This window comes from Nestor notabilis, unplaced genomic scaffold (assembly GCF_000696875.1).
Source record: "Nestor notabilis isolate BGI_N333 unplaced genomic scaffold, ASM69687v1 scaffold16227, whole genome shotgun sequence".
In the NCBI taxonomy this organism is placed as follows: Eukaryota; Metazoa; Chordata; class Aves; order Psittaciformes; family Psittacidae; genus Nestor; species Nestor notabilis.
Genome location: NW_009936204.1, coordinates 4,595 through 20,662, shown reverse-complemented (window position 1 = coordinate 20,662; position 16,068 = coordinate 4,595). Strand labels below are relative to the sequence as shown.

General features: G+C 38.2%; 1 protein-coding gene across 1 annotated transcript in view; it reads left to right on the top strand.

Annotated features, from left to right (window-relative positions):
- Positions 1–16,068, top strand: part of IARS (isoleucyl-tRNA synthetase) — a gene marked incomplete at both ends in the record, with an annotated part of 39,317 nt that overhangs the window by 20,815 nt on the left and 2,434 nt on the right. Inside the window, 6 exons of the mRNA XM_010018224.1 lie at positions 3,753–3,927; positions 4,686–4,789; positions 5,063–5,158; positions 7,181–7,357; positions 10,986–11,097; positions 12,082–12,207. Of these exons, the coding sequence (XP_010016526.1) occupies positions 3,753–3,927; positions 4,686–4,789; positions 5,063–5,158; positions 7,181–7,357; positions 10,986–11,097; positions 12,082–12,207 (790 nt within the window). The remainder of the gene's footprint in view (positions 1–3,752; positions 3,928–4,685; positions 4,790–5,062; positions 5,159–7,180; positions 7,358–10,985; positions 11,098–12,081; positions 12,208–16,068) is intronic.

Sequence of the window (16,068 nt, the reverse complement as noted above, 5' to 3'; positions counted from 1 at the left end):
ACGGCCCTTATACTGTGCCTGTCCCTGGTAAGTTAAGGATTCCTCCTTCCTTTCAAAAAGGTGTTTTCAGGGGGTTCTGTAACAGAAGATGTAGGCATATGCTTAAAATGAATTGCCAAGCAAGATCCACTGCTTCTCCTTGACAAAGAGAAGTCTGCATCTACCCAAGCAAGATCGACTCACCTTGCTTGTCTCGGTGAGAGCAACCCTGTCTGTCAAAGAATTCAAGAGATGACTGAAGCAGCAGAGAACCTCTTAAACTTCTGATTATGTATTACTCCAGCAATACCATCTTTACCCAAGCCTAAATACACAACTGAAGAAGGCTTCTAAAAATTCTGCTGCGGGTGACTTAAGAGCATTGGCTAAGGGACAGGACTTCTACATCAGTGGTGTGTGCTTCTTGCTTTTAGTTACTGTGGGACTTAAATTCTTTAGAATTGCACACTAAAGGAATTTTAATTAAATCTGAATTGATTTGGAGTGGGATTGTAAGGCTTTTCTGTCATGTTAGTGTATGGATTATTTCTCTTAGAATTGGCAGTTACAATGCTTCACTTCAGAATTACTATTATCATTAATCATTTTAACACCTGGATCTTTTCAGTAGCAGATTGCTGTGAAATTTAGGTTAGTGTCTACCACATTGTCTTGATCTGAAAACTAGATCTATGGATTTTACAGAATCCAGTTTGAAGGGAGATGAGGTTTGCTTACTCAAATTATTTCCAGAGAGATAGCTGGCAAAACTTGCTGTCAGCTTCTACTGCTAGTAAAAAGTAGCAAAGTAACCTAAAAATTTGATAAATTATTACATAATTGGATTGTACAAAAGTGTGTTTTAATTTGTATTAATCTGCTACTGCAAACACAATTAAGGTATTGCTGACTTACGGGGAGATGAGTTACAACAAACTCAAATAGCTTTATGGTAGCAGAAATAAAAAAATAACTGTCTATGGTCCTGTTTTTATTACGTATCTTAAAATTCAACAGGCTGATCCTGGAGCTTAGTGTATGTTTTATTGTATCGCACACCAATCAATCTAGTTGGTTACTTGGGTGGTTCAGAGCTAAAGAGGTCAATGAATGCAGGTAGACCGGGTAGTATTACTTGGGCTGTGTTAGCAGCTTTGTTCATCAACGTCCTACATAGTCAGAGCTTTAGAACCTTTACAAGTGTGTTTCTGGCAAATTCACAGCTGCCAGAGGTAATCTGTAAAAAAAATTTACACCATTTAATTCCATGCAGTTGCTGACAAAAGAATTTGAAAAATATACTTGTCAATTCTTTGAAAATTTCATTCATAACTTTTTCAGAAGCAGCTGTAGTCTTTGATCTGCAGTCTGACTCTTTCCTCAGCAGCACAGATCAAATCATTTAAATAAGGTGATTTTAATGTTAGAACTATCCAGAGTATAGAGTTGTCATGCAAAAACAGCCAAATGAAATAAATCTGGAAGGTGCTTAGCAACTGAGCACAGTGGCATTTTATTCATTAGTGTTTGAGGCCTTTTACAAGCCTAGTTCAGGACTTCTCTTCATAACTTCTTCCAGTGAAAAGTTTTATCTGAACAAGTCTTACTTCATGTACAATTGGACTCATGTTTGCATCCAACTTTTTTATACCCTCCAGGCCCCACCCCTATGTATGACTATAATAAATCACAGAAAATTGACTTTCCATCACATCCAAGGTCTACCAGGATTTCATCACTTTAGTGGTGTTATAGTAACGTGGTAGACTGAGTCCACAAATGGGCTGAATTAACAGCGCATGAACTGGCAGTGTGTGGTCCTTCAGTGTTTTGTTTCTTACAGTATTACAAAACCAGTATTTATTTTCTTCTTTAGGATTTTGGCTTAGAGAGCCCAGACCAGCTGAAGCACAGCACTGGCGTTTCTCTTTGTTCTGAGAACTGGCTGTAGTTGGGTTACTGGTCAATGACACTCTGGCACGTGGCAGCAGGAAAAGGCCCTTGTACATAGAAATGCCTCCATATATACAGGTCTTCTGACTGGTGATGAGAAGGACTGGTTGCCTCAGTCTGTGTGTATGAGGCTTGAAGGATGTGCTAAGGAGCTAATTTTGATTTATTAGGAAGATAAAATTCAGAACTATTTTAAGTCGAAGCACTATATTGAAGCAGATACAAATGGACCTAAGATACAGACTTCTCTTTGAAGCATTGTTCCGGTTTTTTTTAATTAGTAATGGATTCAGAAAAATGTTTTCCTAATCTAATTAGTACAGAAAACTTTTCCTGATGGAGTTGGCTTGTATGTAATTTATCCAATCAGGCCCAAAGTCATCTTTCAGTTTGTGCTGTTTTTTGTATTATTATTTCTTTTTCCCCATAGTGTCACCATTTGCTACTTGTGGGCTCATTTCCAACAGCACCCCATTAAAACCAAATTTCTGAAGTACAGAATTTTCATTAGATTTCCTAAAAGATACATTAAATAAAATTAGATTCAGTTATATTCTTGGCTCCTCTTATGTCAGTAGGACTTCCTAGAGAATTAGACTGTAGCTCAGAGGCTATGTTTAAGCATTACTTCTCAGTCTGTATGTCTGGCTGCTTGCTAACCCTGTCATGCTGATGCTACCATTTACTTCTGCTTCCTAAGTGACTTGAAGTAGCTTGCTTGCCAGATGCACTTGGTGATTCTGTATCACATTGATGTGAACTCTGACAACCTTCTGGTGGAGATCTAAACACAAAATGCTTCAAGTACTGGGCATCCTGACAGACAAAACCTGCTGAATTATAGTGAATGTGCTCCAGATATGTGCAGGTTTGCACCTGGGGAGGAGTTGCATGCTGGCAATTAAAACTTCCAAGATCTCTCCTTGTTACCTCACACTAAGAATAGAGAGTGAGGCCGTGTGAAACTGGAAATTTAAGTATCAGGTGCTGCCTTCTTTATGTTTCTTACTTGGCTGTACAAAGCAGGTCAAAACAAGACTCTCTTGGAGCCACAAAATAACACTGGGATGCAGTGCTCTTGTTTACAGGAGGTATACCAAGACATTATTTCTTGGTGTTATTAATAACGTGTGTAACGCATTTGTTCATTGGACAGAGTTAAGTGTGGAGTGGAGAGGTGCACTGTGTATTTTCAAATTTGGCATTGTATGATGGTCTGGGTGTGCAGTAAGGTTTGTGGGATTTTGGTGGGTTTTTTTTTAATGGTGGTTTTTAGTGTGCTTATGTGATGAGGAAGATTAGGGACATAAGAACTGACTTGATGGTTTGGACTTGTGGTTCATCTAGCACATTGTGCTGTCTCCTGCAATGATAGAGTCCATTTAGAGAAAGCACAAGCATCTGGCTGCTTGGGTAGACTCCTGTCGTAGTCACCAGCTGCAGTTACTGTATTTAAGATACACAAGGTAATAGTTTTGTCTCCTCAGACAGTTGTAATGGTAAAATAAAAAAGGCTGTTGAATAGGGATCTGATTTGAATGGAGAGCTGACTGGTGTCTCCTAATAACGGAGAAATGTCTGCCTAAGGGCTGAGGAGAAGGATGGGGCCTTCTGCTGAAGGCCAGTTTCAGTATCGGATGGGTTTATTTGCTCTTGCAGTATTGGCAAGTTATTTAGTTCACAGAGACAACCACGTAAAAGACTTGCAGCTTGAGACTTACGACTTCCCTAGTGCTGTAGCCCTGGTTTTGTAGCTTTTCCACAGCTGTTCTTTAACTTTTTTTTTTCTTCTTTTTTTCTCTCTTGATGTTTTTATATAGGAACTTAATGTACGTCAAGTGACACTATCTACTAATAAAGAGAAATATGGTGTCCGGCTGAGAGCAGAACCAGATCACATGGTGCTTGGGAAGCGCTTGAAAGGTGCGTTTAAGCTTGTCATGGCTGCAATCAAAGAGCTGAAGAGTGAGCAGCTGGAGGAATTCCAGGAGACAGGTATGTAGTGGTACGAACCACTAAATGATGGCAATGTTGACAAAAAAAAATCCAAAATTCTTTAGCTCATCAGAAAAAAACCTGAGCAATTGCTCCTGAGTTTGTATGTTATTTGAGCATTTTCAGGAACAACTGCAAAAGTACCCGGCTGTGGGCTTAGGGAGGCAGGAGGCCTACTTCCCTGTTGTTATCCTATTAAATTTTATGTTCATGAGACTAGGAGAAAAGTTGGTTTTATTATTTCACTGACAATAGATGATCAGTGGCCATGTATGCTCATCTTACACTCTTCTGTTTAAGTGTTACTGTAAGGCCAAGATGGACTGGAGACCAAGCTGTTCTGTAAGACTGAATCATACTTGAACTGAGTATACATGCAGTAGTTTTTATTCTAAAAGCATTGCTTCAACTCCAGGTTTACAAGTGGGTGTGAATTTTCCAGCTATATCCCTTTCGTTAACTGCTGAATGTGAATTCTCATGTAGTTGAGTATACAGGTTATTTTTAAGTTTTATTCTGTTTCATTCAGATGATACAGATGCTGAAGTATCTGCATTTGAGTGAGCTCTGCTTGTATGAAAAATGTGACTGTGGGATAGTTCAGTGTTTCTTACTAGTGCTTAAGTGCTGTCCACTGTATCACAAATATACTGCTTTGCACGTTTTTGAAGTCTGATATGTGTTTAAAGATTTTTTGTATTTAGAAGAACCTTTTTACTCTGATTGTAAGAGATGCTCTTCACCTGCCAATTCTGCAGGCACCATTGTTGTAGAAGGACATGAACTCCATGGGGAAGATCTTCGTCTCATGTATCAGGTTGCAGGAGGATCTGCGCAGTTTGAGGCACATTCCGATGCTCAGGTATTGTACTTGTTATTTCTTCTTTTTGATTAAGGGAAGTGTTTCTCAAAGTATGAAAATGGTGAGGTGAAAGCTGGGGTGTTTTGTTTGTTCAGATAGTTCAACAAACTCCAGGAGCCTATCTTCTGAATTTTGGAGATGTCACAAGTACTTTTCAACATGATATTTTGTGAGTGAGGAGCTCTGTAGAAGTGGACTTGAGCTTCTGAGCAAGTCGCACCAGTTTGTTTCAAGTTTGTCACCTATTCAACTGTCTTCTGTGTGTTACCTCAGGTTTTAGTTCTGCTAGATGTTACCCCAGACCAGTCCATGGTGGATGAAGGAGTTGCACGGGAAGTGATTAATCGCATCCAGAAGCTTCGCAAAAAGGTGAGGAAGCAGTCCTTTGGAACAAGGCATTTTACTTTCAAGCAGTTTTTGGGCATTGTACAGGAGAAGCTGATCTTCTTGTTCTTTACTCCCCATATATAACTTTCTGACTAACATAAATGTTTACAAATAACTGTTTTGATTTTGAATTGACACATTAAGTAGCTACAGTTGAACAATGAGCTTGATATACATCATAAATAGTGAATTAACTAATTCATGTATGTTACTGAGCCCCTCTTGTTTTCTATCATCAGCCACATAGCAGAGGTTCAGTTCCAGTTAAGCTGCTCTGAGGCCTGCCTGCTTCCTGACAAGAGTTAGGTTATGTTCCGGCTCGGTTCCTGTGTGTTACGTCAGCTAGGCTGTGGAGAGCTTCCCTAGGACTGTCCAAAGAAACAAACTCGTGTCTTAGCAAATTGCAGGAGGCACTTCTGGCACCAGTTTGTATATATACATGAGTGATCCTGCTCTAAATTGTTATCATCATACATACAGATGATGCTGTCTGACCTTCACGGAAAGCATTTTGAACCAATGTAACTTCCTTCTCTCTACAAAACTAATCCAGGAAGAGCTGCGCTTGCTATCTCCATTTTGTGCCAAGAAAGCATGGAGGTGATGTCAAGTCTGAAAAGCCTTTAATTTGGAGAGAACATTAAGTAATATTTAAATTGGTACAAATTGTTCTAAAGGCTTCAGAACCTGCAACTTAAAGCCAAACGAACAAACAGAAAACCAACCAGCCAACCAAAAAACCACAAGCACAAATCAATCTCTTGTTCCCTCACGTACATGTCATGAACATGGAACGGGTTGTTCTGACACATGCAGGGTTTTCCTACTTGACTAACTTGGTGGCAATGTGGTAGAATTTCTATCTCTTTCAGAATTTGCTTGAAGAAATCTTGCAAGAGCTCTAAATGATGTGTAGGGAGAATTGTCATGGGACAAGATATCTGTAGAGTTAAGATAGCATGAATCTTCAGTATAAGACTGAAAAACTGACGCATTTGTACCAGAATAGTTTGGTTTTATATATGCTTGTATGTTTATATAATAAAAAACCTATGTAGATTTATTTTTGTGCAAAATAAAAATAAGAAGGAATGTGGCCATGAGAAGAAAATTGTCTCCTAAGTTACTGGATGATTTAAATTTACTGTCATAATGACATAAAGCTGTAATTTATTCTTACTTAAATCAATATCAAAATACTTAATGTTGCTTAATAGTTAACATGATACCAATGTGTATTTATTCTGTCATTCTTTCATTCCTACTCCTGTTACAAAAGTGTACATGTAGTGAAAACCACATATTCCAGATCCACAGTAACTATTACTCGCATTAGGGCAGTCATTATTTTTAGCAGATTTGGGAAATCAAGTTTCCTTGGTGCTGCTGTTTTTCCCTTGGAACGATTTTCTTACTGAAGCAGCATGTTGCTCTAATTAAACTTTAGTAAGCATATCATTGACATGAATTGCTCTTTTTGTGAAGTATATGTTACTGTATGAGCTGTGGCAGAACTAGTGTGAAAACTTAGAAGTCTGGTCACCACTTTCCAAAACAATACCAGAATGTCTTTGAGACTGCTGGTTGTTAAGAAAATGCCACTGGTTGAGCAATTCTTCAGTAAAGAGCCAGAAGTTTAATTTCAGGCAAACAGGGTGTGTAAATGCTGGTAAAATCCTCATGCATCAAGAAAAGCTTTTTAATAAATTTGGTAGGCTTTCAGCTCACCAAGGGGGTAAGTTGGTAAGTGAATTTGGAAGTGAAACCTTTTGCATAAGGTACACTCTTTGGCCATTATCTTCTGAGGAAAAAATGACCATGTTTCAAGCCTCTTTGCCCTTCTGACAGAAGAATTGTTTTATTCTAAATCTTTTGTAGAAACTAACAAATGTCTGGTAAACGTCTAAAATATTTTATTTTCTCGAACTTAACAAGTATTCTTTTGGTTTGCATATGTGAAAATCATCTTGCTGTCATTGATAATATATTTGGTACATCCTACAGAGAAACCTGGTTCCTACAGATGAGATTACAGTGTACTACGGGGCACACCCAGAAGGTGACTACCTGGATACTGTTATTAAGGAACATACAGATTTCATTTTTGCAACAATAAAGGCTGCCCTGAAGCCTTACCCGGTGCCTACCTCAAAAGAAGTTCTTATCCAGGAAACAACCCAAGTAAGAAGGAAAAAGCTTTGCCTGCATAGTTCACTTTATCTGCTTTTAACTGAACAAAGTGCTTCAATTACAGAAAAAGTGAATGTCAATATTTGTGTGGGGTATAGTGGGTATTTTCATATGGCTAAATCTCCATATTAGTCTTTCTGGTTTAACAAAGAAGAGTTGGGTTCTCTGTGTGTAGTGTGTTTAAAATGAAGCTGCTTGAATACAAATTAACTGTCTTAGGTAGTTGTTTGTGTAAGCTTAATGAACATTGTAATTTGTATTTGGATTACTGCATTGTTTACACAGCAAAAATATTGCTGCTCTGATTTCTTTAAGTTAATAGGCTTTTGTATTAGAAATGTTCTCCTTGGAGGCTAAATTTCCCCTTTTGGCTTAAGACCAGCTTCACTTATTAATGTTTGAGGATGCTTGGTTTTTCTCCCATGTGTTGCTGAAGTTCAGTCTTTGGTAACAGTGCAGTTCTGCAGATTGTTTATTCTTTCAGCAGCAGATTTGAACCATTTCCTTTGTTTTCTTTGATAGTTTCTTCTTGCATGTTTTGAGAATGCTTTTGCCATGGCTTTATTCAAACTTACTGTATTCAAAAGGCATTCTTAGCAGAATTGCCAATGAAGTATTATTCAATCCATGCTAGACTGAGAAGACAAGAAGATATATCAGGCTTAAAAACTGGATTTACAGAATGGCTTGGAGGTCTGAGAATAGCTGAAAGGAAAGCACATATTTTATCCATCTTAATAACAGTATGTGTAAAGGAAATGTTTTACACTTAATTAATTACACTTCTGAAGTTGTACAGATTGGAAACAAAGCTCTGTTTAGCGTTTTTCAAAGCCATTCATTTATTATGGAATTTCAAAGCTTATTCATTTAATCTCATGACAAACGTATGGAAAAACAGTACATAAAAGTGGAGAATACTGTGGTTGAGAAATCATTGGCAATATTTTGCTATTTCCTCTATGTACTTGTTTGATTGGTGGACAGTTTGGTGTTAAAGTCAACATCAAATCTAAATTACGATGTAAAAACAGCTGGAAAAAAAATGTGTAGTTCTGGGAAACGCTTGTCTGATTGCCTGCCTCTGAAATTGCCTAGTGCATGAGCTCTAAGGTTGGCTGCTGCGTCTTTGTTTTTCTCTGAAAGCTTATATGCTTGTGCAAGTATGTTTTCCCCCCCACTGCTGTTTTTCTGTTTTCTGAATCATAATTGAACAGACTCTAGTAAAGGAAAACATTGTGGAAAGCTGAAAGATGAGTCTATTGGATTAATTTTAAATAATACTGTTTACATAAAGATGAATCCTTGCCCTTACAGAAGGTTTTATAGATATAATTGATAGCTGTTGGAGGGATGACAGCAAAAAACTGACATCAGTCAGTTTTGGGAGTGATGAGCTGGTGTGAATTGGAGGTAGGAGGTTTGTGGGTCAGGCTGTGTGTTTGCACAGATGTCACATTTCAGACTGGGAAGACCTAAAAAAATTTAACTGAGGTACCACTATATATGAGATAGTTCTGTGTGGCTACTGCAGTTGATGACCAAGTTGATAAAAATGTCATTGTGTTGCAGTGGTCGCACAGCTGAGAGCGCCTACCTGTCAGCTTGAAATCTTAGCCATGAGGCAGGGTTTCACACAAAACCTTTAGCAGGGAGTTACTGCAAGTTCTGTGTACCAAAGGTATACAGTTTATGTATGGTAATTGAGACAAAGAAAAAGTAAATGCAGTTGTTTGTTATTATTTTACTTTAAGGTATCTCAGTCACTACAAAGTACCTCCCTGCAGAATGAAGCGGTGTCTTTGCCACACGGTCTGCCTGCTGCACGTTTAGCTGGTTACTGTGCATACAGACTTGAGTTGTCTCTGAATTGTTGGTCATGTACTTCGACTTTCAAATAGAAGTTGTAGAGGGAAGCAGATGACGGAGTTTAGAGCAACTGTGAAGTCTAGCCTCCTGGGACTGCTCAGGGCAGATGTTTGACTCTACTCCCTGTTCTGCTGCAACTGGCTTGTTAAGAGCACTGAATAAACATACCTGAAATGAAAAATCCCTTTGACAGAAATCCTTTCAAGTTTGGCCTTTTGTAGAAAGTTGAGAACAGCTGCAGCTGTGGGCAATGAATTTTAGTTTGATGCATCAGACGTGTCTGTGGTCTTTAGTTATAACTGTGTGGCATTTCGTACTGGCGGCTTCAGGCATTAAGACTATGGAGATGTGAGTTCAAGTTGAGTTGTGCATCAGCTGTCTTCTGTTGGTGGGGGCTGATAAGCAGCACTGACATAGAAAATGCTTTAGTGACCGTTACATGCTTTCAGGTATAAAAGCAAATGCAAGTTAAAAGAATAAAGTGTGTAACTCCATATATGAGTGCATAAGTCAGCTGTGACAGGATCATTGCACCAGATTTCTAGAAGTTGTTAAAAGGAGTGTGTGTTATGTTGAGTATATGTGAATTCTGAGACAAAAATGAAATGCAGTCTGTCGTTTCTACAAGTATTTTGATTACATTTAAGACTATTATTGCTGTGAAATTATCCTGGATCAATTTTTGGTACAAAGCTTTTAACTATAAACTTCTCTCTCAAGACTTGTGAAAGACAACAAAAAAACACACCAGTAGTTGCTTGAAAATACTGCAACAGAGCAGCAGCTACTTGAAAAATGAATATTTAATTATTAGTAGAATGGATAAACACAAGATGAGATTTGCTGCTACATCAGTGTTTTTCCCTACTTTGTCATAGTAACTCAGTAAAGAGGTTGGCAGCAAACTCTTGCCAAAGACTATCTCTGTATTTACAAAAAAATAGGCTTAAATGGCCACTTTGTAGCAGTTGTTCAAATAAGTGATTTCTGGATGACATTTGTTTAATTAACGATTTTAATTAAGAAATCTTTTAAAGTGTGGTTCTTGTGAAAATTGGTGTAGGTGCAGGAGTAATTCCTGCCTGTACTTAGTTCAGGAAAAGACCTGTGCTTAGAAAAAACATAGTTTTAAAAAGTTGTGGTTTAAGGGCTCTAGAGAATATACCTTTTTCTGTGGTATTGCTACAGATTCTTAAGTCTCTTCATCCTGTCTCTCATCTGCACAGGAAAAAACACTTTACGTTTCTTGCTGGGGTGTTTTTAAGCTGTAGTTGATTCACTAACAGCTACTGGAGAGATAGTCACAAAGGCTGAGTTGATGCACAGCAGCTGCTCCGCCTCGCTGTGCTCGGCAGCCTTAGCAGGCAGATAAAAGCTTCTCCAGGCAGTGACTGAACAGGGCCCTGTTTTCAGATACTCTGAACTACTTCTGGAAGAGTGTGCCTCTTGATTACGTTCACTTTGGGATTATATTGTGGGAGACTGTGATCACTGTGCACGACTTGTGAAAATTAAACTGTTTATTCCTCTCTGTTCTTCTTGTGTTAAAATACTGTTGTACCTTTAACATGTATTAAAGACAGATGCATATTTGAAGTGCTTTGTCTCTGAAGGAGAATATGGTAAAAGTTGCTCTTTTATTGTAAGTCATGTTTAGTATGGTACAACAAGATCTTAATGTTGTTTAAGGAAAAGATTTTGTGTTTAATAGAACGATATTCAAATAATCGTAATATTTCTCTTTCTTCAGCTGAAGGGATCAGAGCTAGAAATTACGCTTGTCAGAGGTGGCTTGTGTCAGGATGTTGGTCCAGCCTGTGCCTACGTCAACCTCAAAGTTTGTGTAAATGGGACAGAGCAAGGTAGGAATGTACCAGGTTTGATTTGCCAGCAGTGGTGGTAAAAGGTTTTTTAGAAAACAGTGTCATGAATGTTGGAGCTGTGAATTTGTTTGAAAAGTGGTGCAAACTCCCTTCCAATTCTTGAAAATAAGTTCATTAAAAGGAAAACCACTTGTTGACCATGATGTCTTCTCATGTGGACCTGAAGTAAATACTTGGGTGTGCACATGAATTATTTATTTTCTACAGAAGGGTTTGTATGTGCATATCTATATGGGGGCATACACACTCCATGTCTGTGCGTGTGCAGTCACCCAAGCCCAGAGTGCGTACCTTGAGCATTGTTAATTCTTGATGTAGTACTGCAAATATAGGTGATGCCCTTCTGTGGAGGAGATACCACTTTAGAGAAACTTCGATATTAAGTATAGTGCTAAAAAGTATACTTAAAACTAGAGAATACAGTGGCTATCGCTTGGATAATGAAAAGATGAGTGCAGTGATATCGTTAAAAGTATTACAAGGGTGAGTTATATATTAAAAGGAGAAAAAACTGCGCTCTCTGGACTTTTTTTTTCCTATCTCTGTTTACAGTTTATATATCAAAGTAATTGTGTTGTGTTTTCTTTAATGCGGCTACAAAACTGCTTACTGTGAATAACAGTGAATGTAACCGAGCTGGTGAACATTTCAGAGGGCATGTGGTCTTTTGGTTTTTAATCAATATAATACTAGATTTTAATTTAGTGACATAAGAATTTGACTGCTTTGTCAATAAAAACAAATCTAACTTCCATACTCTAAATCTGAAGTACTCTTGAGTCCATTTCCCTATTTTCTTTCCTCTTTTTTTTTTTTTCCCTTTCTTACTAAAAAACTGCAGTGTTGCCAGTTTTAAGTTAGCTTAGAAACTCTCTGGAAGCAATTCAAAATAGTCATTAGAAAATCATTAAAACTTGGATGTTGCTTCCAAACTGTATTTTAATTTCTCAATTTTGGTTTTAGATGGTGTGTTGCTGCTGGAAAATCCAAAAGGAGATAATACCTTGAACTTCACTGGGCTTGTAGATGCTGTCTCCTGCATTTTTGGTCTTAAAAATTCAAAACTGACAGTTTTTAATGGAAAAACAGGTAAATGGAGTATGACAAAGAAAATCGAAAGGTTTTCTAGAAGAAGCTAGGAGTTTACTATATAATTATTTACTGTATAATTTTTCCATATGTATAAAATTGACTAGAAAATGTATAAGGAAATACTGTATTTTATAGTACTTAGCTTAAGAGACTGTGTTTATAGTCACATCAGAATGTTTCCAAACTTGCTGCTAAATGATGCTCAGCTTTCCTGTTACCTTAGATCACTGCAGTTCTCATCAGGCCAAAATCTGATTTCTTTCAGACAGTGTTTCCATCAGGTCCAGGCTATGCTTTCTGTTGGTGGCAAGCTGCCATCAGGTTTTGCATGGTTTTTTGGGTTTTTTCCCTAATGCCTCAGTAGGCAGAGTGAGAACTTAAATTGAATGCAAACTGCTATCTGCAGAAGAAAAAAACCGTTGCTTTTTGACCGTAGAGAAGCCTGAGGATCTCTGCATTTCTTCTTTTTTTAAAAAAATCTATGGGATATTTTTGCAGCTTGAAGTTGGCCTCTGTTACAGCACGAGAATATCAACATCCTCTATGGCTTATGCACAGACTTACAGGCTGTCTCACAGTTTGGTGCATTACAAAGATCATATAGCTGAAACAGAAGAAAAACGTTATAAAAGATGTTGCAACTCATAACTAGGAGACCCTGGCAGCAGACTGGTGTTCTCTTCCCCGAGATGAAGATGCTGTTTTATTATTACATTATGTATAATATTTCAACACATTAGAACAAGTTACAACTTAAAAATCAGCATACTCAGAACAAGATCACAGTAATAACCAAACACTTCAGTGAAGAGATGCAGAGATCAGAGCACTTAACAGCAGCTCTGCCATGCTACAACTTAAGAGGTGTTTCAACAGTAATAGTAAACCCTTTGTATGGTCTTGGTGTTACTATGGGCACATCTTGAAGTTCAAACTTTGTCTGTTTCCACACCATTCATATTCAGTCTAAATTAGTCATAAAGAAATGATAAAATACTTCAGAAACGGTAAGTGGACAGCTACAGAAACTGTGCTAGTGGGTTCTCAGAACTACCATGGCAGCAACAACTAAGGGGAAGATGCTTTAATTTGCTGTTATGAAAGGCTGCTTTGGAGTGCCCACAGGACTGAGAAGGATCACCAGCTTGTGTCTACCTGCAGTGGCAGTAGGGGAATAGTGTTACTTGCGCCTCTGATGTCACTGTTAGTGTTACCATTGCTATCTTTGGTTTTCTTGCTTGCCTCTTCCTGAAAGTATTGCTTTTTGGGGTTTTCATATCTGAAGTAATCCATTACCTTGCTGTGATAAAACCTCTTTCCAAGTGGTGCTCACCTGAACTGACTAGTTATATCGTACAAATGATTATGCTTTGCTTTCAGTTATAGGTGATTTATAGGAAATTTGGATCCCTCAGTATCTTCCTGAAGTTTCAGTTATGTTTTGAAGGAGAAAACAGTTATTCTTGAAATCCTTTTCCAAAAGGTAGTGATATACTTCATAACAGTGTGGTATGTGCCGGTAGAATTCATTGCCATTACAGATATTAAGAGATGACCTGCAAAGGCCAAGAAGGGTTGGGAAACTCATCTCAATAAGATTATAAGCAGTTTGATTCCTCATTTTTGAACAGGACAAAAGGATGCAGCATGAATCTGTTAATGCTAAGCTCCTAAAAGAAGCGATAAAGAAAATCTGAACCTTTCTTCTTCTTCCAAGGTTCTTTTCTGCTGTAGTAACAACAAAGGCTTTATGTCTTTCCATCTTGCTTTTGTTCTGTATGTACCATTTTGGGACCTCCTATCTTGGTATGCTGATTTTAAACTTTCACTCTTTGTAAGTGGTCTGTGCAGAGCAGCATTTTGTTTCTTTCCCTGCCCGCTTATTAACAACATGGGAATTCCCTTGGAAAGATTAGATTATCAAATTTACTTTCGTTGCAATTTGGCAGAGATCTCACCTAAGTATTGATCAGCAGAAGATACGGCTCCCTGAGGAGTCAGGGTTGGAGGCATGTACAAAGAAAATAGCTCTTCAAAATGTTAGAGCACAGAACTGAAATTCCTGATGTTTGGTTTGGACACAATCCCTTTGCTTTCTCAGCCCAGCCTTTGCACAGGTAGTGTTAGGTGAGGCCTAATGGTGGTTCCGGGGTCTCCTTAGGTGAGGCAGGAGGTTGGTATCTACCATTGTATCTGGGAGGAACTGGAGGGAAAGGTCACGCACTCAGGACAAATTGTTGCTTAATTGTTCCCATGTGTGGTAATAAAATTGTGACCCAGTAAAACCATATTTCTGGCTCCTTATTTTCCTTCCTGTGGTTTATAGGGCTGTCCACTTTACTTGCAGTAATTTATTATCTTGTTTTCTAATTGTAATGAAGATTTACTTAAGGTTGCATAATGGCAGTTCTTGTATTAAGGCAGGCTAAAATATGTCCCTGTTTCTTAGTGCAACATTGAAATAATGGGATAAACATTTCCTTTCCAACAGTGTATCAATGTATTTTGAGTAACTGCACAAACACTGAGCAAAGCCCTGGGATTTGTACTGACCTTCGGAAACTGAGAATAGAATTTGTCTTTTTATACGTTAAAAAGCTTTAATAATTTAAAAGAAGGGGCCCTGGGCTCAAGTCAGATGGTAGTAACAGTTGTGTGGGACTTTCTTTTTGCTCTACATTGCTGAAAAGCTGAAAAGTTTCTAAACTTACTGAGAATATTTTTTGACTTGCACCTGGCTTTCATGGAGATAGGATAGTGAAGAAGTCCTATTAAAAAAAAAAGAAAATAAATCAATTTATTCATATGTGGGGAAAAAATGATGCCATAAATCATGTAGGGCACCAAAAAAGGGGGGAGAGGGGGGTAGATGGAAGGCAAGGCAAAAATCCTCCCACGAACTTCTTAGTCCATGTCTTATTTCATCTTTATGATTTATAGTTGGCTACTTCTTTTTTATTGTTCTATTCTTAGCACTGTTTTCTGAACAAGAGTACAAAAAGATTTCTTTTAATCTTCAATTTTTAAAAGGCCATGGGGCTGTAAGGCACCTTAGGAGAGCATTACCACTTAAATATCAGCTGCGAGGCGAGCTGACTTTAAAAGTGATTTTAATATTGATGAGCACTTGTAATAGCTGCTTGTTTTTGAGTGTGTTGTTACAGATGAAAAAACAACTCACTTTCTTCTTGCTGTTGCTTTTATTAGAGGGCTGTACGAACTGACTCCACTACAGCACTGTGCAGAAGTCCTTCACTGTGAAAATGCCAGTGGTCCTGTAATGCAATGTGCCAGGTTTGTTAGTGAGGCAGATGGCCATTACTGTAGTTACTGCCTTGTTGTGCTGCATCCATCTGCACAGGTACCAGCAGCTGGGTATTGCCAGACCCAAAGTTCCTTGAGCAGTGAGTTTCTGGCTCTGTTCCACCCTGCTCAGGGTGCTGTGTCCTACTGTGACCCATGACGGTGTGTGAATGGCAAGCAGTGCTGCTTTAGGGTTACACTAGGAAATATCTACCGTTAATTTAGTTATTTTCTTGCTTTCCTGTAAGTAAAACCAAAAGCTAAGTCCCTCCTCTGCTTTGAGGATGGGCCTTGCAGCTCAGATGTACCAAGGAAGTGTTTGGATAGCCAGCAATGGTATTCTTGACAGCTGAAATTTAAAAGTCTTGCCTTTTTATTTAAGGACACATAAAAATGTTGATTTTTAAAAGATAGACTTGTAGAATCTTAGTTGTAGTCTGAGGTTTTCATCCTTCCTTTGGGCAGCCTCATAAGCCTTCCATGGTGCATCATGCTTTGATGTTCTGTGGCAGTTGGCAAAATTTTGAGAGCTTGTAGCCTGCGATTACTTTTCAC